The sequence below is a fragment of the Aspergillus ambiguus genome (genome assembly GCF_047715705.1).
Source record: "Aspergillus ambiguus strain CBS 117.58 unplaced genomic scaffold BDV59scaffold_51, whole genome shotgun sequence".
NCBI classification, from domain to species: Eukaryota; Fungi; Ascomycota; class Eurotiomycetes; order Eurotiales; family Aspergillaceae; genus Aspergillus; species Aspergillus ambiguus.
In genome coordinates, this window is record NW_027395564.1 from 136,669 (window position 1) to 159,533 (window position 22,865).

The 22,865-nt window shown below is 54.1% G+C and overlaps 5 protein-coding genes across 5 annotated transcripts; 4 read left to right on the top strand and 1 right to left on the bottom strand.

Moving 5' to 3' along the window:
• Positions 1-43: 43 nt before the first annotated feature.
• BDV59DRAFT_188047 (putative G2/M phase checkpoint control protein Sum2) lies at positions 44-2,568 on the top strand. The gene is made up of 4 exons (XM_073691337.1): positions 44-218; positions 271-306; positions 368-608; positions 856-2,568. Exons 1-4 carry the CDS (start codon positions 196-198, stop codon positions 2,161-2,163), a joined length of 1,608 nt encoding a protein of 535 aa, XP_073543523.1. The 5' UTR covers positions 44-195; the 3' UTR covers positions 2,164-2,568.
• Positions 2,569-4,325, top strand: BDV59DRAFT_188052 (uncharacterized protein). The gene is made up of 6 exons (XM_073691338.1): positions 2,569-3,016; positions 3,088-3,170; positions 3,229-3,373; positions 3,466-3,501; positions 3,566-4,160; positions 4,219-4,325. Exons 1-6 carry the CDS (start codon positions 2,825-2,827, stop codon positions 4,257-4,259), a joined length of 1,092 nt encoding a protein of 363 aa, XP_073543524.1. The 5' UTR covers positions 2,569-2,824; the 3' UTR covers positions 4,260-4,325.
• Positions 4,326-4,365: 40 nt separating this feature from the next.
• Positions 4,366-9,262, bottom strand: BDV59DRAFT_196250 (velvet factor-domain-containing protein; the record flags this gene model as incomplete). Its single annotated transcript, XM_073692688.1, has 8 exons — positions 4,366-4,878; positions 4,912-5,194; positions 5,234-5,256; positions 5,287-5,826; positions 5,857-6,504; positions 6,795-6,798; positions 7,521-9,060; positions 9,115-9,262. 8 exons carry the CDS (start codon positions 9,260-9,262, stop codon positions 4,366-4,368), a joined length of 3,699 nt encoding a protein of 1,232 aa, XP_073543525.1.
• A 3,714-nt stretch (positions 9,263-12,976) lies between these two features.
• BDV59DRAFT_188062 (putative DNA repair protein (Rad57)) lies at positions 12,977-15,387 on the top strand. Its single transcript, XM_073691339.1, has 2 exons — positions 12,977-13,913; positions 13,982-15,387. Exons 1-2 carry the CDS (start codon positions 13,516-13,518, stop codon positions 15,267-15,269), a joined length of 1,686 nt encoding a protein of 561 aa, XP_073543526.1. The 5' UTR covers positions 12,977-13,515; the 3' UTR covers positions 15,270-15,387.
• Positions 15,388-17,510: 2,123 nt separating this feature from the next.
• BDV59DRAFT_205883 (ankyrin repeat-containing domain protein) lies at positions 17,511-19,112 on the top strand (the record flags this gene model as incomplete). Its single annotated transcript, XM_073694719.1, has 1 exon — positions 17,511-19,112. The coding sequence occupies one exon, from the start codon at positions 17,511-17,513 to the stop codon at positions 19,110-19,112; it is 1,602 nt and encodes a 533-aa protein (XP_073543527.1).
• Between the last annotated feature and the right edge of the window lie 3,753 nt (positions 19,113-22,865).

A 22,865-nucleotide genomic window follows, 5' to 3' on the forward strand; every position in this document is an offset into this window, starting at 1 on the left:
CAAAAACCTCTTTCTTCTCTTCTTCTCCCTTCATCTTCCTCTTCCTCCTCTTCATCTTCACCTTCATCCATCTCCCTCTCCTCCCACCATCCCCCATTCCATCATCCTCCCCCCTTTTCCTGTCCTTCCCTCCTACTGTTCCCCTCTTCCCCTTCTCTCTTCTCTCCGCGCGATTGACGCGCTTTCTCCCCCATCATGGATATGAACCATTTAATCGGGTCAGTCTTGAACCAGGCTTTGTGCGGCTAGGCTGGAGTTAACACCTAGTAGTCAGCGGTTCAACCTGATCTCTAAGAGTGACATTCGGTATGTTTTTTCCTCACAACGGGACCCTCCCGTCCGGTAACTGACTCCGTGTCCTCTTCAGCTATGTGGGTACCTTACATGAGATCAACCCCGAGGCTTCGACAATAGCTCTCGAGAATGTCGCCTCGTTCGGCACGGAAGGTCGACGAGGCAATCCGGCGGAGGAGATCCCTCCTTCGGCCAGTGTCTACGAGTACATTGTCTTCCGTGGTAGTGATGTGAAGGACATCAGTGTAGCTGAGGAGAAGGACACCACACAGCCCGAGCCTCCTCAGGTACCTGATGACCCAGCCATTTTAGGGGTAAGTCTTGTGTCTCATTTCGCCGTCCACTCCCCCCAGGGTTCTTCGAATCCGAGTCCCCCGGCTACGGTCGGGCAAGATCACATGATGAAATATATTCGGATGTAAACTCACAGACCTGTTCTGAATTGCGCAAAAACCATGTGGATATTTCCGTTGCCTTCCTTCTGATCGATCTTGGACTTGCATTATGACTTTGCCTCTGGTCTTGTTGAGAGAATGTCTCGCTAACATGCCGTCCAAACAGAGCATGCCCCGTCCAGGACCCAATAACCAAGGCCTTCCCCCTCACTCTCAATCGCCACAGCAGCCTCCCGTTCCACCGGGGTACCCTCAACAGCCTCAGTTCCAAGGATTCTACCCCCCTTATGGACAGCGCTTTGGTGGTCCCCCATTCCCGCCTGGTCCTGGATTTCCCAACATGCCTTATGGTGCTCCGCCTCCCGGATGGTTCCCCCCTCCTGGTCAAGGCTTCCCTCCGGGTCCTGGTCAATTCCCTCCTCACCAGATGCCCATTGGTCCTCCGGGCCAGCCGCCTATGCCGGGCCAGCAACGGCCTGGAGCTGGTCCGGTGAATGTGCCAAAGGGCACCTCGGAACTTCCCGTTGGTGACCGTCCAACTAGTAAACCCGCCAGTCGCAATGCGACCCCCGTACCGGCTGGGCCCTCTCAAAATGCCCCCACTCCCCCTGTGGAATCTAAGCCTCCCGTAACTGAAGCCCTGCAGGCCGCCACTGGACCGACTCAGGGTGCTGCCAAGGTGCCTCCCACTGGACCTAAGAGTGGCCGCGTGCAGCCGGCGATTCCTATCGCCGCTCCCGCGAAGCCGCCTGTCCCTAATGTTCCCACCGGGACTCCACAGGCCGCTATCACGGAGGCGACTCGTGCTGCCACCGCTGCTGTCGCAGCTGCCATGGCGAAGCTGCCGCAGCCTGGTGCGCAGAAGAAGCCCGGCGATGCCGCGGTGGAAGGTGTGACGAAGCAGATGGCCGATATGAAGCCGTATGAGAACCGCAGCGCACGGGGCGGCCAGCCTCGTGGGCGGGGTGGAAACCGTGGCCACTATCAGGGATCGAAGAAGATCGAGGTGCCGGACACGGACTATGACTTCGAGACCGCCAACGCCAAGTTCAACAAGCAGGATCTGGTGAAGGAGGCGATTGCTACTGGCTCGCCCGCGCATGAGGTGGAAGCACCCATTCCCGATGGCGACCTGGAGGCGCCGGAGCCACACCCGGACTCGCAGAACGTCACTTCCTACAACAAGGCCACATCGTTCTTCGACAACATCTCGAGCGAGGCTCGGGATCGCGAAGAAGGCAGCGGCGGTCGCATAGGCGGCCGCGAGTGGCGTGGTGAGGAAGAGAAGCGGAACATCGAGACCTTCGGCCAAGGCAGTGTCGACGGCTATCGGGGCTACCGGGGCCGGGGCCGGGGTCGTGGGTACGGTCGCGGCCGTGGAGGCTACAATCGAGGCTACAATTCCCGCGGCCGGGGTGGCATGCGGGGAGGCCGAGGTGTCTCTCAGTCCACCGGCGTGCCTGCGGCGAATTGACCTCCTAACATAACTCTGATTCATCTCCGGATGACCCCCTGAAGCGTTCAGCGGTGATGTTTTATTTTCGTCTGTTTATTTCTTCTCTGTTCTGGAAGGACGACACGTCCCACATATGACTTTCTGTTTGCGTTTGGTAATTCCCCGGCGTCTTGCGGTATCATCCTGCGAATCATGCTTGGCATGCATGCGTTGAGGATGCTTAATTTGGGATCAACATGGGCGGGATGGCTGGTTTCTCGACAGGGGCGTTTGTTGATATTGCATGGGTTGGCTGTAACCACTGCATTCTAACTGTTTGATACCTGGATAACGACTCCGGATGCTTGCTGGACACGCAAGACGGAGCCCGACACGCGTTTCTCTCTGGAGATTCTTCTTGAATGAAAACCCCGAAAAAAAAGACCTATTGGTCTACACTCAACATCTCCTCTTGACGTAACCGTAGTTATCCTCGGCTCGCCTGGATATGGATAGCGGAGAAACGCCGGCGGCATTGGTTCCTCTCCACTTCCCCTCTTCCACCTCCACCATCTACAAGACCATAAAAAGTTGGCACTGGGGCCTCTCTGGCTGCCTCTCCGCCGTATCCACTGCTCGGCAATTCTGCCTCTACTCGGTACGCAGTATATAAACGCCCCCACTGTCCCCAGTCGCCAACATGGTCGCCTCGGAACGTCTCAACAAGCTCGCCAACACCTTGTCTCCCTCAAGAACCATGACGCCCTCCGTCCAACAGCCCGGCCAGATGCCCTGGGACCCCAATTGCGAGCGGTTCCCCTCGCGCAAGGAACTAGTCCCCATCCCGGGGGCGCCAGAGGGCGCCGCCTGGGTGTGGGGGAAGGAGGACTCGGTATAACCGCATCCCGCATTCCATATCCTATACATACATACATATACATCGACTAAGACATCACATCGCAGCTGGGCCGGGTCAACCTCCTCACCCCGAAGCGCGTCAAGGCCGCCGCGGCCGAGATCCAGACAGGAGACATGATCCGTCTGGAGTAAGTGTAGTCGAGTCCTCTCCGTCACCCACGACTGCGGTGCGACTGACGACGACAGCCTGCCCGTCGACGTGCCCGCCGTGCCGTCGTTCGGCCGCGAGACCTTCCAGCACACCATCAAGCCGCTGACCAAGGGCGTAGCCTACGACGACGTCTACGTGATGAACACCCAGAGCGGCACGCAATGGGATGGGCTCCGCCATGTACACCCACCCCTCCTCCATGCATCCATCATCCATCCGTCCCCCCTGTGTCGTCATCCAGCAACTAACCAGCATCAACCACAACCCACCAGGTGGCGCACATCGCAACCCAGACCTTCTACAACGGCGTATGCCCACCCCTCCATCCCGCTCCCCCCACGATATATGGAATCCATGCTAACAACCACCCAGGTCAAAGAAACCGACATTGAAGGCCCAACCGCCAACCACCGCAACGGCATCCACCACTGGGCGAACCACGGCATCGCCGGGCGCGGCGTGCTCCTCGACTACCGCCACTACGCCAACACGCACAACATCGTCTACGACCCGAACACGCAGCACGCGATCAGCTTCGCGGACCTGCAAGCCTGCGCCGCGGCGCAGGGCCTCGACCTCCGCCCTGAGGCGCACGGCGGCGACATCCGCCCCGGCGACATCCTCCTCGTGCGGTCCGGCTTCATCGAGAACTACGCCGGGTTGACGGCCGAGGCGTGGCGCGCCGCCGCGACCCGCGAGGGCCCCGACCAGCGCTGGGCCGGGCTCAAGCAGGAAGACGCCATACTGGACTGGCTGCACGATTGCTACTTCGCCGCGGTCGCGGGCGACTCGCCCACCTTCGAGTGCTGGCCCGCTGTCGACGGCCGCGGGCTCATGCATCAGGATTTCCTGGCGCTCTGGGGGATGCCGCTCGGCGAGATGTGGGATCTGGAGCGGCTGGCTACGCGGTGTCGCGAGCTGGGCCGCTGGACGTTCTTCTTGACTAGTGCGCCGGCGAATGTTCCTGGTATGTATTTGTGTTTGGGCTTCCTCCGTGATGGCGTGGCCTTTGCTGATGGTGATAGGTGGTGTCGGATCGCATCCGAACGCTACGGCTATTCTGTAGGGCTTTACGTAGGTAGTGTAGTCAAGAGGAGGTGGAGAGTGGTTGGAAATAACAAATGATCATGACTCGTTATGCGTTACGTTACTAGGTATTGTTGCGTGATTCTTCAGAAAATATCCTCCGGCCACTTGTACTCTTGCGTCTCACGCTGCTGTCCCGACTCCTTCACCCGTTGGCGGTCGAGCTTGGTGGCGGCGGCGGCGGCGGCGGCAGCAGCAGCGAGGTCCTTGGGCAACGGAGGCACGGGCGGAATGTAGCTGTAGCTGTGCTTCCTTTTGCCAGGCGACCGGCTGGGGCTGGACTGGGCCTGTTCCTGTAGGTACAGTTTGCGGGGGCTCAGCTCCGCCTCCTGGTTCTCCTTGTCTGCGTCGGTGAGTCCGTCGGCATCCATACTCGCCGAGCGCAGGTCACTGCGGCTCTTCTTCATGCGCAGACAGGGCGTTGTGTTCCTCGAGTTGGATATTCTCCGCGACGAGGGGGTGCGCTTTCCGGTGGCACGGCGAGAAGACGGCGGGGGCGTCTGCGTTCGCTCCCTTCTGTCCTCCGGAGACTGGAGCCGCTCCCTGGATTGCTTGTGCTCCACAGACCGTGGGCTATCGCCCCGGGCCGTCTTGGGAAGCTTGCGCAAAGGGCTATTGACATCCGCGTTGACAGGTGCCTCGTCCTCATGTGTGCTCTGAGCGTGCTCTTTCGCTGTCCCCGTCTCAGTCGCATCCACACCCTCCGCGAAGGCAGGCTCGGGAGACTTTCTTTTGCGCGACGGACTGTCGACAGCCAGGCCGGACGTCTGGTCCTCCGTCAGTTGTTTGGAGGACTTGGGTGCAGCAGGCCGTTTACCAGTAGGGCGCCGTGGCTCATTTCCCTTGTCCTTTGCCGGTGTGCGCTGGACATTCTCCGACAGCGAGCTCAGCGGAGTGGATTCTTCCTGCAGAAGCCTCTCCGACGGAAGCGACGGAAGCGCCCCAGGCACGAACTTGCGATGGTAGGTTTTCTCATCCTGGCAGAGCGTCGTTGTTGTCGCAGTCACTAGCCCCGTAGGAGTCTCGGTTGACTCCGGCTGAGACTGAGTTTGAGGTAGAGGCTGCGACTGAGACTGAGACTGCGCCTCGGACTCATCCTCACCCATCAGCTGTTGCAACTCACGGCGAGCGCGCTCAAGTTTATCCTCCAGGTTACTGACGCGTTTCAAGAGCTTGGCCTGTTTCTGGAGCTCGCGACGAGACTTCTGCCGACGGACTTCCGCGCCGTCCGACTCCTCCGAGCGTCGGTTTGAGTTGGACAACAGCGAGATGGACGAGATCCCCAACGACGACTTGGCGCGTCGCAGGTCCTGGAACGAGTTCCGAATGGAGCTCTGGCCCTCTCCTGAGTTCTGTCTCGAATGCTGGCGGGCAGCCACCGGATCCGGTCCCATCGCCTGCTGCTGCTGCTGCTGCTGCTGCTGCTGGAGATAGCTCCCCTTTGCGGTCCCCTTGTACCCAGCCTGCTTCAGCTCCGCATACGCCTTCTCCGCCTGGGCCAGCGCATCATTGGCCGCCGTCGCGGGCTTACTCTCCTGAGGCGCATTCTTCCAGATATCGGACACATTGCCCCACACGCCGAAGGGGTTAAACGCCGATGCAATGGCCTTTCCGAAGCGGAAGATGCCCGAGTTTCGCTGGCCGGGGGCATTGGCCCCGTTGCGGCTAGAGGACGAGGCCGAGGACGATGAGCGGGGCTCCTCGCGCAGGAAGATACTGGGCGGTTTCTCGCTGACGCTGTCGTTCATGCTCTCCTCCACAAACCGCGACCGACGCCCGAGGTTCTTCTTGCTCGCGGCCGCCGCGCTGTTGCCGCTGGGGCGCTTCCCTGTCGCGGGCGATGCGCGCGGCGATCCGGGCTGGGTCCGGCCATGGTGGTGGAACGGCCAGAGGCTGTGGTGATGCTGGGCTTGCGGCTGGGCCTGGGCCTGGGCCTGGGGGGTGGGCTGATTCGGCCAGTCGTTTGAACGTCGCCGCTTCGCGGAGTGGGAGTTCGAATTCGACGGCGAGGTGGCCCCGGTCAGCTGCGGGGAGGAGTCGGATTCGTCGGCGTCGTCGAAGCGACCGGATTCATCGGAGGACCAGCCCGACTCGATGGTGTCGTAGCTGCTGGTGCGGGAGTGTTTGCGGGGATGTTGGCAGGCGTAGTGTAGAGCCTGATGCAACTGGCGGTGTGGATCGTTGGCGTCAACGAGAAGATCCACGGTCCCCTGGGCCGACATCATCTGTAACGGTTGGTGAGTAAGGGACAGACAGGGACAGGAGGAGCAAGGGAGAGAGCGCAGAGCGGTTCGTTGGATGTAAGGGTAAGGTGAATGGGATGGACTCACCTCGGCTGTGGGATCTGGATCGAGACTAGGATGGAAGTGAAGACGGCATAGACAGTGAACGGTAGTGTACGCGGTAATAGTCTATCCTGAAGGACGCCAGGAAGAGAGAGCAGCTGAGGTGAAGAGGTGGAGGGACGAGGTGGAGGAAAAGGCGGAGAAGTTGGTTGTTTAGGCGGTTTGTTTACATTGCTGGAGGCTTACCCGATCGGGAAATCGTCAACTATGCGGCGGAGCTCCACTAACGGCGGTTCATGCAGTGTCTCGGAATGCCATGTTCGGTCTCAGATTCGAGTCCTCAAGGGTTACAGGGAGAATGCCGGTCGGTTTCAACTGAGTTTCCGGTATATTCCACTAGACGGGGTCCTATACTACCAAACACAGCCCAGCACAGCAGATCAGAGAAACGACAGGACGAGACAGAAGAACACAGGTCAAAGGAAAGGATCGGTAAAGAATGGCTTGGGGAAGTGGCCTCGGGGCCTTTCGAAACACACTGCACCATGCTTGTGCGCATGCCACACGTCTATCAGTCCAAGCGAACAGGCCGTTCAAAGTCAATCCTCCATGGCAGAAACAAGAAAACTCCATCCCAATGAAGTAGAACAGAAACATTCGGGGAATATGTAGAAAATAGGGGAGAAGAGCAGACAAATATACAACAAAGTCTTCGAAGAGAAAGCAAGCCAATAAAAAACGATACAAGGAAAAGGTATAAGCGTGAGTCTGGTTCATCAAAATAACTCAAGCCCTGTCCAGCCAAGGGGCATTATAAAACACAAGCCGCTCCGGCCGCAGTCGGCGACCCCATCGCCCAGACGCCGTCACAAGTCCGATGAAAGTAGAGAGGAAGTACGCGAATTTTTCTTTTCTTTTTTCCTTTTTTGTTTTGTCCCGTTCGGCGGCGCCGTCACTTGAGAGCCGGGGAGATCTTGTTAGCCATCCGACCGTTGGCTCTCTTGTACACCATCTGGTCGCGGAACTCGCTGATATATGACGGGGTGGTGTAGGATGGCCCGCTGTCTTCGGATGGCCGGCGCGCGGGGTTGGGAGAACTGTCGTGATCCGGACGCATTCCGTTGTGGAGAGGACGCTCATCATGGCCGAAAGACTCTTCGTAAGACCGCTTCGACAACGTGGGACCAGCCGTCTCCCACAGGAGTTTCTTGCCGGAGGCCAGTTCCGGTGCAGGGGTATGAGACATGCCAATCGGTTGACTGCCGGGGTACTCTCCGGAGAGAACCTTCAAAGGAGGCAGGGAAGGCATAGGGTTCGATGGCGTTTGGGAGCGCGGCTGGGCCATGGACTGGTAGGCATTGGGATCGGACGACCGTGGTTGCTCCCCCGTCGGCGGCATGTTCAGAGCCTTCGGAGGCTCCAACCGAAGAGGAGGCAGGGGTGCCTTGGGATAACCGGGACGCTCTGTCGGCAACCGCGACGGGGGATATGGGCCGCTGGGCGGACCGGATTCGTATTCGCTCACCGAGGGATGTCTGGCGTGGGCATACGACGGATGAGGAGCCGGAGCCGGCTGGGGGGTTCGAGGCAGGTGAGGAGCTGGGTATTGGGTCTGAGTAGAACCAAAGGCGAGGTGCGACTGGTACGAGCCATGAGACGGAGGAGCGGGAGGCACGGGTGTCGAGGAAGCCGACACCGGTGCGGGAGGCATTGGACGAGGGTAGGGCTGGGCGGCCTGGTAACCGTAGTCGGTAGCGGAGGGCCGGCGCTGGGCATCAGGACCATAGGGGTACGCCGGATCGGCAGCACTGATGCTGGTCGACCGAGGGCGCTCGACGGGGTTCGCAGCGGCATATTGGTCGGGGGTCGAGTAGCGAGGGGACGAACGATAGGCGCGTTCTTCGTCGAACTCGTAGTCGTCGGATCGCTTCTCACCACGGCGTCTCATACGGACATCACGACGGATGCGGACCCGACAGCCTTGCTCGGCAATGATCCGACTCAGGGATGTGCTGGTGGTCAATCCAGGGAACTTCTTGGCGCTGAAGACGGTGAATGGCACCGAGACCACTTCGAGACGGAAATCCAGGAAGGATTTGGGCGCCGACGGCTTCCCCGTGTTGACCACTGTCGGGAGGGGAGCGCCTTCGCTCAGGTCCTTGGTGTCCTTGGTCTCCTCGTACAGGTGAAAGTTGAGGCGGTAGACACCTTCGTGACGAACGGACAAGTCTGGGAAGATGAAGTAACCGGCTTGGGTAGGACGGTCGAGATATGCCACACCAGCCACGGGCACACCGGTCAAGACGGGACAGGTTGGGGCGGGAGCGAGTCTGCCCTGGGCCATGGGACGTGCGGTGTCCAGGGTTGCGAACAGGAAGAAATTGGCATTGTAGGCGAAGGTGATATCGGTCTTGTGGACGTCGTCGTTGGGATCGGATTCGAAGATGCGTAGCTCGACAACGGGAGGAGGATCAACCGGACGACGATCGGCAGAAGCTGTTCCAAGGCGTCAGTGGTGTTGTTCTGAGGTTGAGGATGGCAGATGCCTACATTTTGCACCGGCACCACAGGCTCGGGCACGTTCCGGCTGCTGCATGACACTCAACTTGTAGGTGATCTTCTTGCCCTCGCGAGTGATGCGACTGACGGAGTGTTCCGTCTCGTTGATGGGCGGCGTCAAGGGAGGTCGGGTTGCCATGTTGACAGGATAGTGTGGTTTAGCTGGGGGAGGTTTAGCATGGTCGTCGAGGGGGAATTGGGACAACGTACGCAACACAGTCCAGCCAGATTCTGTACGTTATTCGACACGAATGAACGAGTCGGGCGGTGTTAATTTTTTTTTGTTTTCCACGACACCAGGTCGAGGAAGTGTTGGCGACGAAAGGGGGAGAGTTCTGTGGGGGGGGAGATAAACGAGGGAAAGGGACAGGGAAAGAGAACAAAGAACAAAAGCTGGGACTGTTGTGAAGGTGTTCGACAACAGAGAACCCAACGATTGACCTGTTCTGGGGGGCGTGGATGGGGGGAGGGAGTGGGAGGAGGGAAGATGGAAAGACGATGGAGAGGAGGATGGTGGGAAGTGGATGGAGAGAGGGAGTGATATGGTGGTAGGAGTGGATGCAGCTGAGCTGAGGGGGGAGAGGGAGAGGGCGAGAGGGAGAGTGAGCGAGAGAGAGAGAAAGAGGGGAGGGTCAGCCGTGGTGAAGGACGCTATACACTTTAGTTTGGCGGCGGTCCCTACGCTGGGGGTCCTGGGACGCCCGCTGACTGGTTCCTGTCGGGCGGGACCATCAGGGAGATCCCGTGACAGGCGGTCGACTTCTACTCTGTACTGTTCTATCCATTGACGACTCGTATTATTTCTTAATTACAGAGTACTCTACGCTGTATATGATGATGATAGTACATATTTTGATATCCCGGAGATTCAATATCGTACAGACGAATGCAGTCCTGCACGACCGAGCCGGAGCAGTGGATATTGGGCCCATTAGGGGTGTGGCTGCTGACTGGCTGGTTTGGCGGCTACATCGATCTTAATCTATTCTATTATTATTCGGTTTTTCCCGCTGAATCTTTCGATATGATTCATCTTCCAATCATTCCCACGGAATTCCAGATACCTTCGCCGGATTCCTCTCTCCTCTTCTCCCATGGAACCATTCATGCCAAAAACCCCATCATGCCAAACCCCAACCGTTTGGCCTCGTCCATCAGGCATCAACTTCCCCACCGGAACACTGATTGGTCCTCCACCGGGAGAATCTAACCCGGTTTGGGCCTAGGGCGGCTGCAGCCAAAAGAAAGCAGAAACACAAATCCCGACGGTTCAGAAATTCTTCGCTTCCTCAGACACCTCGCTATAATTAGGAGACATCGGGCTTTGATCCGGCCGTGGTAGTATCCTCCTCCAAAGTACGTACAACGCAGTCTGTCCCGTTCGCGAGTCCTTCTCGAACTATACGACATATGACATCCTTCTCCATCCTCCTGGAATGTCCATCCCAATTCCCACCACATACCAGGAAACATGGGATCGTGTCCCGGGATTTGCCCTACCCGACCCAACGGATCATCCCTTGCCCCAAGAACCTGGATGGGATTGTCAGACTCGACTCGTCCAACACCCGTGGCCAAAGCGTTGCCTTGGTCGCCCACGGTTTTCCAGCTCCTGTCCCTCCCGCAGCGTGCGTTCTGCGCCTAACCCGTCTAGTGTCAGTCCGGTTCCAGCCCGGCACCACCAGAAAAGATCAGTCCATGATGTACTTCTGTCCCTGCGAGTCGGGATTTGATACCCTGCCTGTCGTTCATCACTCTTTGCGCCTCCTGGAGATACCCCGGGGACGATCCCTACCGAGACAGACAGGACCTAACCCCCCCCTCCCACCCAGAAGATCAGCGCCTCTCCTCGACGGAATGACTAGGATCCCCCTGTCATCTCCGAAGCGGTCGCCCACCCATGTCCACTCAGGAAACTGTAAAGATCCAGTTGGTCTCCCCACTCTGGCGGTCCGCACCGAATGAGCGGCCCCATTCATGGGAGGATTTTTCCCTTTCCCTTTTCGTTCGCACCATGTCATGGGTCCATGGTTCGATCGGTCTTCCAGGACGCAGTCCCAGTCCACGTCTTGATTGACTACTGTAGTACCATGGTAATCCTGGGAAGTCCCTTCCGGCCCTTCAAGTCAGAATATCCGCCCAAGAGCTCTCGTATGAAGCTGGAGTCACCTCGTGGGGTTTGTCCCCGCCGATTACACCGTCCTCTCTAATCCGGTCGGAAACGGTAAATCTTCCGAAGGCCTGCGGCGCCATCCGACACATCACAGATAAACATGATTCAAGTTGGGTCATAACATCAGATTCCTTACTTCAGGCCAACTGACATCCAGGGAGTAAATGGTCTTCGTTCCGAATATCCGCTTGTTACCTAGGGATCAGAAAACCAGTACATCAGACCCCGTTACAGACATAGTTCCATACATTGCTGCTCCGACTGGAATCTAATTTATCCTGCAACACTCGCGCATTCCATAGAGAACCCGTCACCACCCTCTCCAAGCCCCTCGACTGGTACCTTACTTTAATTCGCGCATTGCATCAGAAGGAATGGATAGCCGGCTTCGTTCACCAATAACCATATTGTCGGATCCTCGCGCATGCGATCTTCGCTATTGGTCCTCGATAGTGCCTGTTGAGTGGCCGGGAATGCGGCGTGTGATTCATTGATTGCAGGTCTGACGAAAGTCATCAATCGGTCGGTGTTTACCTCTTCCGTCGCAGGCTTTGCAGAACCAAAAATCCCAGCAGTCCAGGACAAACTAAATTATATTAACTCCCCTCCTCTCTTTGCCGCGGTGCTCTGAAACAACGCCATCTTACAGTCACATCCGCTCCTTCGCTCCGTCCGATCTCGATGGATGGAACCGCACTAGTGCCGACCTTCTGCAGGAAGGCCATCCCGGTCCGTCTCCCTCGCTGGGCGTGGATCCGGGCCCTAATGCCAATGGCCGAATCTGGCTTTTTTCGCCATGGACGCTCGAGGCAATCAATTTGCCCCCCTGCGTCTGTGTGTTGGATCATTATGCGAACCGACCGGTGGTAGCCGCCATCCCGTTTCGCATCGTGTCAGAACGGACCTCACTGCGCGGTACGTATCTCGAGATACCCCGGTGTACGCAGGATGGTGCTGTTTGTTCTCGCCTGCAGCCGTATGCTGAATGCCCGCTTGGGCTTCATGCATATCCGGGCGCCGGTCTCAGCTAAGATCTGTTCTTTGTCTATTACCTCGTCAGCCACCCTCTTAAGCTGTCCTTGGAGAACCTTGGAACACCCAAATCGAAGCGTAGTACACGTTCAGCCGTCCAATACGGGGTACGGAAAACGCATTGCTTGAATCCGTTCGCAGCAATGTCAATAGCGGTTCCCCGCCCCAACTGTCGGCTCCGAGTCCCGGACGTCCACTTGAACCACCACCCTGGCCCATGGTACTTTTGCACGCCCTTGAGCAATCAGACCAGCATACGGCTTGACTTCGTAGCTGTCGCAGTATAGACTGTCCACCTCACAACAGGGTGATCATAGGCCACATCGGGCTCTAGTCGACCGTTATTTGACCGGGGTAGCTACAACCTAGATGGAGTTTGTCCAGATCCCGCAAATGTGATGTATCAACTGTCTGGGGCAAACTCGGCAACCCTTAGTGTCTATCTGAGCCGATAGGTCCTCCTCTTCACACGATCTATCCGATCAGGCCATGCAAGAGCTCGTCCTTCAATGATAGACTCCTACCATAACGGGTAAGGCTCTCCCAATTCAGTAATAGACTGATTCGTCTTGGAAAATCTCCGTGTCATTCCTCACGAACCTTCTTCCATGTGTGGAGGTGTCTTCAGGATTACTTTCCGCATATAACCTAGGTTTCGGCTAGTCAAGTCATACCCCATGGTCTGTTGTATCGGCTTGCCCAACAGCCTTAAAGCAGCTACGATTTTCGTTTGGGTAAATATAGAATCTACGTCTCGTCCGAACCGTATGGAAACGACAAAAGCCATGTTAAAGCCGTCGGTGCACTTAGCTGTAGGACCTTCCACAACTCACAGGTGTTGTATGATGCTTTTTTACGCCGTGTACGGTGGTACGTGTAAGTCGTCTAAGGTGAAGCTCCCGTGATAACTGGAACGGGGTTATCCAAGAGCTCTGATAGTATCTGTAAGACCGACGTAGGCCGATGTCAGGTTTCTAGATAGGATGGAATCATGCTGGATGCCTAAGCCCTACCAAATGATTCACATTACAGAAGTCATCCCTCATGTCTGTCAGAATTCTTCCGACTCGTTATGCGTACATCCATAGTGGTTGCAGTTGACCAATGCGCTCGGCCGGCCAGGATGCTTACATCACCCTCCGCCCTCATGACGCGCCTCCAGTTCTTCTTCTCGACGCTTCACGCTTATGGATCTTTCATCGGTCCTGCCGGACTTCCATACCAAGCCTTATGCGCATATTATCCCTCCACTGGAGAGAAGTCGCATCAGCACCGTCGATCTCATCACCCTCGAGACCCTAGAGATTGCCCGACGCGCTCACGTTCCACCCGCCGATGTCCGCCGACTGTGCGCCCAGATCACGAAAGCCCTCCACCATGATGTCGGATTCGAGGACCACCTGGATCACCTGGATACAGGAGAGCCCAGTTCGAGTCTCAACATCGATACCCCTGTCTCCTTAGGTCCGGCCACCAAGCTCGATCTCTCCCAATGGGCCACCATCAGCACCCTCGACCCCGCGCTCGACGCTCTGCTCGACGGCGGGGTTCCAACCGGATACTTGACAGAAGTGACAGGCGAAAGGTGTGACAGACCCGGTTTGCGTGCCTCGTACCCATTCAATTCCATACTGACGGACGCGTGGATTACAGCGGGAGCGGGAAGACACAATTCCTCCTCACACTACTACTGGCGGTCCAGCTGCCCGCGCCTCGGGGGATAAACAAAAGAGCCATCTACATCTCGACCGAAGCGCCTCTCGCCACACCGCGACTCTCACAGCTCATTGACTTCCATCCGTACCTATCGACCCTGTCACGCGATGCCGACACCCTCCCGTCGTTGGAGAACATCCTCTCCATCAACGCCATGGACCTCGAGTCCCAGGACCACATCCTCAACTACCAACTCCCCGTTGCCATCTCTCGCTACAACGTTGGCCTGGTCGTCATTGATTCGATCACCTCCAATTACCGCGCGGAGCATTCCTCGCACGGGCTTCAGGGTCTGTCAACTCGGTCCGGCGAGCTCACCAAGCTCGGCCAGATGCTGCGCAATCTCGCCGCGAAGGAAAACATTGCCATCGTCGTCGCGAACCAAGTATCCGATCGGTTCGAGGGTATAGAGGGTATCAGCGGACCGTCACACCGGTTGTTGACCGCCACGGCTCCTTCTTCCTCGCCTTTGACCCAGTATCAGCAGTTACCAGCGGCTACCTTACCACTGCCGCGATCACCGCGTCCTCCTCCACCGGAAACCAACAACGTCGAACTCTCGCAGCCAACCGCGCCTCCCCCGTCCTCTCCTCCCATATTTTCGTCCTCGCCGTACGTGGCGGAGGAAGACCCCCAGCAACAGCAGCAGTTCGACGGCTCATATCTAGTCGGTGACCCGGTGCGCAGCGAGATTCTCAGCCTTCTACACCAACAACGGTTCTTTACTGGATGGGGCGATACGCCTTCTACACAGTTTTCGAGCTCATATCCTTGTGGCTTACCACGCCAACAGCCGCAAAAGACGCCGGCTTTAGGCCTGGTGTGGTCAACCCAGATCACATGCCGGATTGCATTGAAAAAGGAGGAGCTCTCTCCGGCCACCGATCATCTGCTCGCAGAATCTCACGTTTTTGAGCCTTCTCCTTCAACCGCGTCGTCGAAAGTCAACCCCACAGAGGAGAAACCGCTAGGGATTCCGGAGAAACCCCCGGACAAGGAACCTTTGTCGGGTGCAAAGGATGTAGTGGTCGATGAGAAGAAAGAGGGGCCAGAACCTGACCCGGACAAGCCGCCAGACTTGCAGCCACAGCCTTTGCCAGCATTCCAGCCTACGGACCGCTCGGTGCGAAGGAGTATGAAACTGGTGTTTGCACCCTGGGCTGCAGGGTCAGCCAAGGAGGTCAATTTTATAATTGGAAAGGGAGGACTGATGAGCGAGTGTTGAGCATTTCCGGTAGTTGAATAGACAGTTGCATATATCTCTCTAGCCGAGCATAACGATCACTGAACTCCGTATGGGGTTCAGCCAATACACCCTCCATTAACTGTGGACATTCCAAGCGAAGATAATTCGCCTTGCGTGCACTACTGTATATGCGCACATGCAGTGTAAATACTTGCCCAGGTGAGTGTGTCATTTTGACACGCGCATTTGTCCCCACGAAGCAGGTTCGAGCCTGGTAGACAAACGGCGTCGCAAGCCAAATGTGTCCATTGAGGCTCGCAGGTCAGGTCAATGCACACCTTGGCGTGAAGTAGTAGTGCTAGAATAAGAGTGGCAACACAGTTATCTAACTTCTTGCGCTATCTAATAGGGCGGATAGGTTTGCCTGGCACATGTTTCTCGCCTCTATAGTTACTATTGGGAGGATGTGATAATATCACAGCCCGGTAGTTGTAGGTGTCGCTAGTACCTCTGGTGCCCAGTTTACATTCGCTTGTCAGTATCCGTGGGCGTCTTGTCTACTCCTCTATCGTGTGTCGGTGAGGTCTCTGGCCGGGGACACTTGGGGGCCGTTCCCAGGGAACGAGCCCTGACTGTAAAAGCACGACGATCCTTCTGTTGGGGAGTTGACCAAAAGTACAACTAATGTAGGCGATTGGGTGCTCTCGAAAGAATTTCCCATCAGGCCAAACCGTGAGCATGGGCTTGGATGAGATGGATGCCCTTCAACCCTGTCATTGGGGTACGTACGATGAAGAACTTGGTGATGTGAGGCATCCGATTTCCTAGGTCTGCAAAAATGAGAGATCTACGTATTAGCAATCTTTATTCATCGGCTGTCGTGCCTATTTTTCTTCCAGTCGGAGGTTATAGCGAGACATGAAAATATACAACCCCAACACAACCACAGAATCTCATGATGAACCACCGGGGTTTGATCATGGAAGACAAGCCCAATCCGATGACGAGTTAAGCCCAGCAGGGCATACAAAATAATAGGAAATGCTAAAATGAGGAGTATAGATATCTATATAGAAGAGCTCCGCGCTAGGCTGAAAGAGGCAATATCGTGCTCTACAGAAGACAGAACTATATATCGCCCCATCTCCGAGTAGACAAGAAGCGAAAGAAACCACGCCCGGCGCTATTCCCCCTGAGCTATGCTGTAATTGGTGGTTATTCATTTTTTTTTTTGGAGAGTATTCGAAGTTATTCAATGTCCGGCGAGATAGGTGCAGTTGGAACCGATTTTATATTGCTAGTTTTGCCATTCCATATCTTTTGCTATGTCCAATGACTGCCGACTCTCCTGTGTCTCGATTACTTTTAACTGACGTCAACATGGACTAGGTTGAAGAAACTGCACTCAGCGGAGAACCAGAGTATATCCAAGGCCACATTTTCGATACAACTGAGAAACCCAGTGTCATCGAGGGAAGAGGAACAATGGTCATAATATATCGCGACATCGCAGAAGACACGAGAATCATGGTGTCCTCTCATCATAAGGTCAAAATGATAGATGTCCTAGTAAAGAATGGCCAAGTAGACTGCAACTTCAAAACTTCAAGCAGTGCCAGACTCCCCCCCTCTGGCCAGCCCAAATCGTGATGAAAATGTTTCTTGGCTGATGCCCTCGGGAATCATCATCATCAACCAGAGTTCTCGAGACATTGGATACAAGGAACTTGACACCAGTTGGAAGTTTCGGCGGTGTCATCACTCAAGATTGAATGAAGGCGAATCGAAAGGAAGTACTACTCGCCAAGGGTAATAAGAGTATCTCAGTACACAGCCAGCTGCTAGACAAGCACAGAATGTCTCCCACCCTTCTTTAAGAATTACCTATTACCTTTGCTGCTTTCGGACTGCGTACAGGCCAACCATTCTAAAATAACCCACAGGGAATTTGCAAGTGCTCGGATTACAACCAGAATGTGGGGGACCTGTGAAATCGACGCCAAAAATGACAGCTACTGAGGCCATAACCGACAAGTTGCACAGTACTTCCTTGAAACCCTCCTACTCTCTCGAGAAAATACTTGACCGCCCGACTCTGACCATCCCATCAATGGTTGAGTCATCTCGAATACGAGGTGGCTAAAATTAGGATCCGCGCGTTTAAGCCCAACGAATCGAAGTGTGCGGGACAAATAAATATTGCCGTGTTGTGCTTCATCACCCTCAAAGGGCACAAGGTTTAATTCTCTTAAATACAGATAAGGACATCTTGTTCTCACCATGGTGGCCGACTTCCAGAGCCTGCCAAGTGAGCTCATTCTGGATTTAGGGGAAATGCTCCCTGACGGTGCACTGAACAGCTTGATCCTCACAAATCGACGCTTCGCTGAGCTCCTAAATCCAATACTATGGAAAATAAGCTCCGATGAGGACGAAGGATCAATGCTGAATCTACCATTAACTAGAACCAACAGTGTGCTCGATCTCCTGAAATATGCAGTTGCAACTGACAACTCTTTGATGGCACGGAAGATTGTTCAGCTGAGTGACTTCGACTACGAAACATACGGTGAAGCGATAATCGATGCCCTGCATGAAACGGTAGTCCAGGGGAATCAGTACTGGTTGGAACTGATTCTGAATAAACTGGAAGATCAAGGCGAGACGCTAGACACGCCAACTCTCAGCTCACTCGTATACCAGGCTGTTGAACTGCAGAATGGTGTTATAGTTGATTGCCTTGTGCGGCATGGTCAAATCGACTTTGCGTGCTGGAATAATTCTTGTCAGCATCTAATCCGAGCTAACAACGATCGGCTGTTGAACATATTCCTGGATAACGCCCAATTGAATCGTGCCCCAGTAGCAAGAGACTTCAATGGGTCCTTAATGATGGCCATACTATCGGGACATATCCCTGCTTTGGAGGCGCTTCAAAAACGGGGAGCAGACATGAACTCTAATCTGATTGTCGACCGTCAGGCCTGTCCAGCACCTTTGCGTCTGGCCATCCAAAGGAGCGGCCATGGTGTGGTTACCTGGCTTCTGGATCATGGAGCAGATGTGAATGCCATCGACAGTAGGGGACGAACTGCTGCTCATGAAGCCGCTAGAGATGCAGAGCTATTACGGTTGTTAGTGAGCTACGGGGCGGACGTACATCTCAAGGACGAGGACGGAAATCCACCTTTGGCAATCGCAGCTTATTCAAATGCTCTGGATGCGTTCAATTATCTTCTCTCGTTCCTTGATGACTGCCTATTCCAACCAGAGGACATCGAATGGTGTTTGAACGCATTGACCTACACCAAGTGTCCTGGGATCATCTTCTCTCTGTTAGATCGGATTGATCTAACAAGATATGGAGAGGATCTCCTGTTCCGCACTGAAAAATCTTCCAACATCCTATTACTGAGAGAACTTGCAGGTAGAGGAGTCTCTCTAGATGCACGCCGTTCGGACGGAATGACTATTCTCCATCGCTACGCACTTCGCCCGGTGTATGGTTGGCCTAGGTATTGGGGTGATATAGAAAAAGTTCGAGTGGCGGCTACAAGCTTTGTTCTTGAATCGCATCCAGAGGGATTACACTATGTGGATAAATGTGGAGATACACCTCTTCACATGGCTGCTAGAACTAGCTTTCGTCTTATGGTGCAGACTCTGCTAGAACGGGGCGCATCATCTGAAGCGTTGAATAGCCAGGGAATTTCGCCTATCGATTTTGGACGCAGAACGCTGGAACACAGCGAGCATCTCTCAGGGCTATATAACGGTATTCCGCCGAGGGATTTTGGTGGACTGAACAACTGCCGGGAGTTGTATGAGCTGCTGAAATCCTATGGAGCCCCTGAGCAAGACAAGTTTGCTTCCAAACCCTAATGACAAGGCGCTAATCTGCAAGAACTATTTATGTATAGATCAATGATATCGTACAATGTAATATATTTCGTATCACCACAGTATCTGTTTTATACTGGACTTATTAATCTGTACTGATAGATACATGGTCGACGGAATCTGATGGAAGGTTCTGTCGTAACTTTTGGGGGAGGAGGGGGGAACCATCCGATTAAATAAGTTGTCAACAGCGGGAGCTCGCTCTCTTACTGCATTCACTCTGTTGCATCCTGTTTTTATAGCTGCAGGGGAACTAGACGCAGGGCCTATCACTGACAAGGTCTGACAGACAAGACTACGCCTAGAAGCTTAAGTTTAACTGCTCAACTGAATCCAGGGAGACCGAGCAGGGATCCCAGTGAATACTGGGAGAGATGCCTGAAACAAAATATCGAACAGTTGGTTCACACGAAGAAATGTAACCGGCGAGTTTTGTCTGAAGACACGGCAATTTTGGTGTCGATAAAATATCGTAATAACGGATCTCTTGAGTAGTTCTGTAAGTGCACTAATATCGATTAGAAGCTAGTAGAGAAGCATCTATGTAAGTGGTCTAATCTGGTCCGCATGGGAAGAACACCTCAGGTTACTATTACATTCAAATATATAAGAGATAAGAATGCCTCGAGAACAGGCGACAAAAGAAGTTCCTTAGCCATTGAGGGGATGTTTACTGAAGGAGATGCAGTGATTCTTGCCGAAGAAGAGTCTTAACGACCCGCATCCTGGAGATACATATACAAACTTATGTGACGTCTCGTGTCTTCATGCAGTAACAATGACAAATGGTGCTGGAAGAACCCTTGGCAAAGAAGCAAAATAACGGAACAACAGTCATGCTACGCCCACATTACAAATCCAAGGACTGTGCGGACAAAAGACTACCATGTAAACCGATTCAATACTAAGTCTTTGCCAAAGTAAGAGTATAGAGTAGAGAGGGAGGGTGGTGGCGCTAATTTATGTAAGGATCCACAGAGGGGCGCTGAGGTATGTGAACGCTGGAAGCGATGGATTCAATGACAGAGGTGGAGATGTAGTTCCAACCCCGGGTTGTATCCCTACAAAGGAGGAGTGAACGAGCGAACTACAAATAGAAAGTGCTACACTGTATTCAGTCACTTGATCTACGAATAGATTTGGAAGTCTGCCATGCAAACCTTCGCCTACGGGCCTCAGACAAATAGTAGAGCGTTTGAGTGTGAAAGGGTAGAGCTGGTCTCTCATCCGAATGCATTCCATCCAATTCCTCTGCTGGAAAGCTTACGTGTGACTGACTTGAGACCTTATAGTATCGACGAGGTTGCCCTGCGAAGACTCTAAAGTCTACCTGCACCTGATTCGTATTGTGATTGAATAGAGAGATTAATGCTACCGGGTTGGTAGAAAGGCCATCCCATCCGTTAATCACAAACTCCACAGGCCGGCCAGTTTCGACACCGGGTCTCACATGTCGGTCAGTGGGATTCCTTGGGGCGAAATATTTATTTGGAACGATTGACAAAGGGTAGAATGGAAGCACCTTGGCAAGAGGGCCAAGCTCTGAGGTTACCGGGTACGTATCCTCTAGGCTGCTGGTGAGAAACAAGATCTTGAAATCCCGCGCTCCACTAGAGCTTCGAGCGATAAAAAGTACAACTGGGGAGCTGTTCCATTGTACTGGGGGTTTTAGACAGTAAGAAAAGTCAATAACGTTGTTAAAGACTCAGGGTGCTGGATCTAAGAACTCCGAAGAGAGAAAGAGGAGGAAAGAAGAGGAGGGGAGGGGGGAAGGAGGGAGAAGCTCTTTGTGTTGTTGTGTTGCTCCTTCGCTTCCCACAACACACAACCATCGCCTCAACTCCCCAACGGCTCTCAAAATGCCTCCCAAAGATGAGCAGATCTAATTATAAGATTTAAGGAGAGTTTTCTAAGACATTGTATCTCAATCAGTCCAATAAGTCGAATAGCGAAGGATGGAGGTGATTTAGAGAGGAGAAGAGGAGCCAGGTTTTGACGTCCTATTTTATTCCTTACCAGTAGAGAGTCTATATTAACAAAGTCTATTAACTGATAGATGTAGCCCGCATCTGATCAAGAGACACAAGGAAGGTATCCATTGGTACAAAGTGAATGCGAATGCCATGTAGGTACGTCACCTAGGATAGCGAAAATTGGGAAATTGGCTATGTGCATCATACCGATATTTCCAAACAGGCAAGGGACCAACGCTGCAGAGTTGGATGGATGAAAGGACGGAGATAATTTCTACCTACTGCGTACATGAAACTACAACGCACAAGGCATATGATAAAAGACAGCCTTACGTTAATCGTGCGTAACATTTTGTCGAGGTAAGGATTTCGTCCCACTGGGTATCATGATGAAGAGCTCTTTGGGATACCACTACGTTTGCTTAATTCATGCCAGGAAATCGTCCAATACTCGGATTCCATGTGAGACAAGAGAACCAAGTGACAGTGGCATTCAAGCTTTGAGTCGAGGTGATGGAACTCAGTGGCCAAAATTTTAAGAATCCAGCCAAGAGTTGCCGATGGATCCCGATTCAGTCACAGTGGAATGTGTCCACATATTGTTCTGGTTCGGAGAGAATCCGTTCCTCTGTCCTTGGGAGACCGGGAGTCCGTGGCAAGACAACTTCATGTTGGGTTACCGAATATCGGCGAGATGGTGGTGAATCTGATTAGATGGCGATCTGATTAGATCGAGGCGAGTTCCCCCTGGATTTACCCCTTTCTTGTCGCAGGATATAGTCAGTTGACCACGGAGGAATATCCACCGGGTGGGGATGACTATCTTCTCGAACGTTTCGTGAAGCTTCTCTGGTGCAGGAGTGAGTTCTGCGTAGTACGGAGTACGCAATAGGAAGAGGGAAAAGGGATGGGAGCAACAGCCAATACGAAGCGAAGATCCCGAATCCAGTCACGTGGACCACAGTCAGAATTTTATCAATCAATCAATCAATAATCAATCAGATTAGATAACCTGAACCTTTACTTTCCGTGACTGTATCCCTGGTTCGCACGCAGATGCCTTTTTCTCCCTCGTCTCTTTGCTTTTCCTTTCGTGTCTCTGGTCCATGGAAAGGGGCGCCAAGATACTCGCTCGCATGATGGAGACAAGGCTAAGCCCGGCGAGGATTCCCGATGGTGGATGCAGACGCACCAAAGCCCCCATCTAGTGTGGGTAGACGGAAGCTTTTCGAGCCATGGCTTCCTCACTTCCTTGACTAGTTGATGAATGGGAAGGATCCAACATCCCGGAATAGTAGTACACGGCGTCTATGCGTACGTGCGACGCCATCAGGGACTGGTGATGTGCAGACAGAGTTATCAGATGGCGCCCGCCAATGTCCCACGCCAAGATCCCCCCAAAGAAGAAACAAGCATGAACATCTTCATCTGCTTACGCATCGCTGCCTGGTTTTCTGTTCCATCCCACGAGATGAAACCGAGGATATTGGGCGGAAATGCAGATTCTATGCACCCCCCCGTGGTGGCCCACATCCCATCAAATTCTCCGATCCATCGACTGTCACACTTTCCCCTGCAGGAAAATCGTGCAACGCGAAGTACGCAGTACGTACTCAGTCGGATCAGATAAGACTGTCCATGGAGAAAGAGTGAAGCACAAGAAAAGGGAAAAATCGATCACCGGCAGGCAAATCCGCGCAAATCCACCGAGTGGACGAACCCACTTCAGCCGCCCCTCTTGCTATACCCAGTGGGGAGAGTT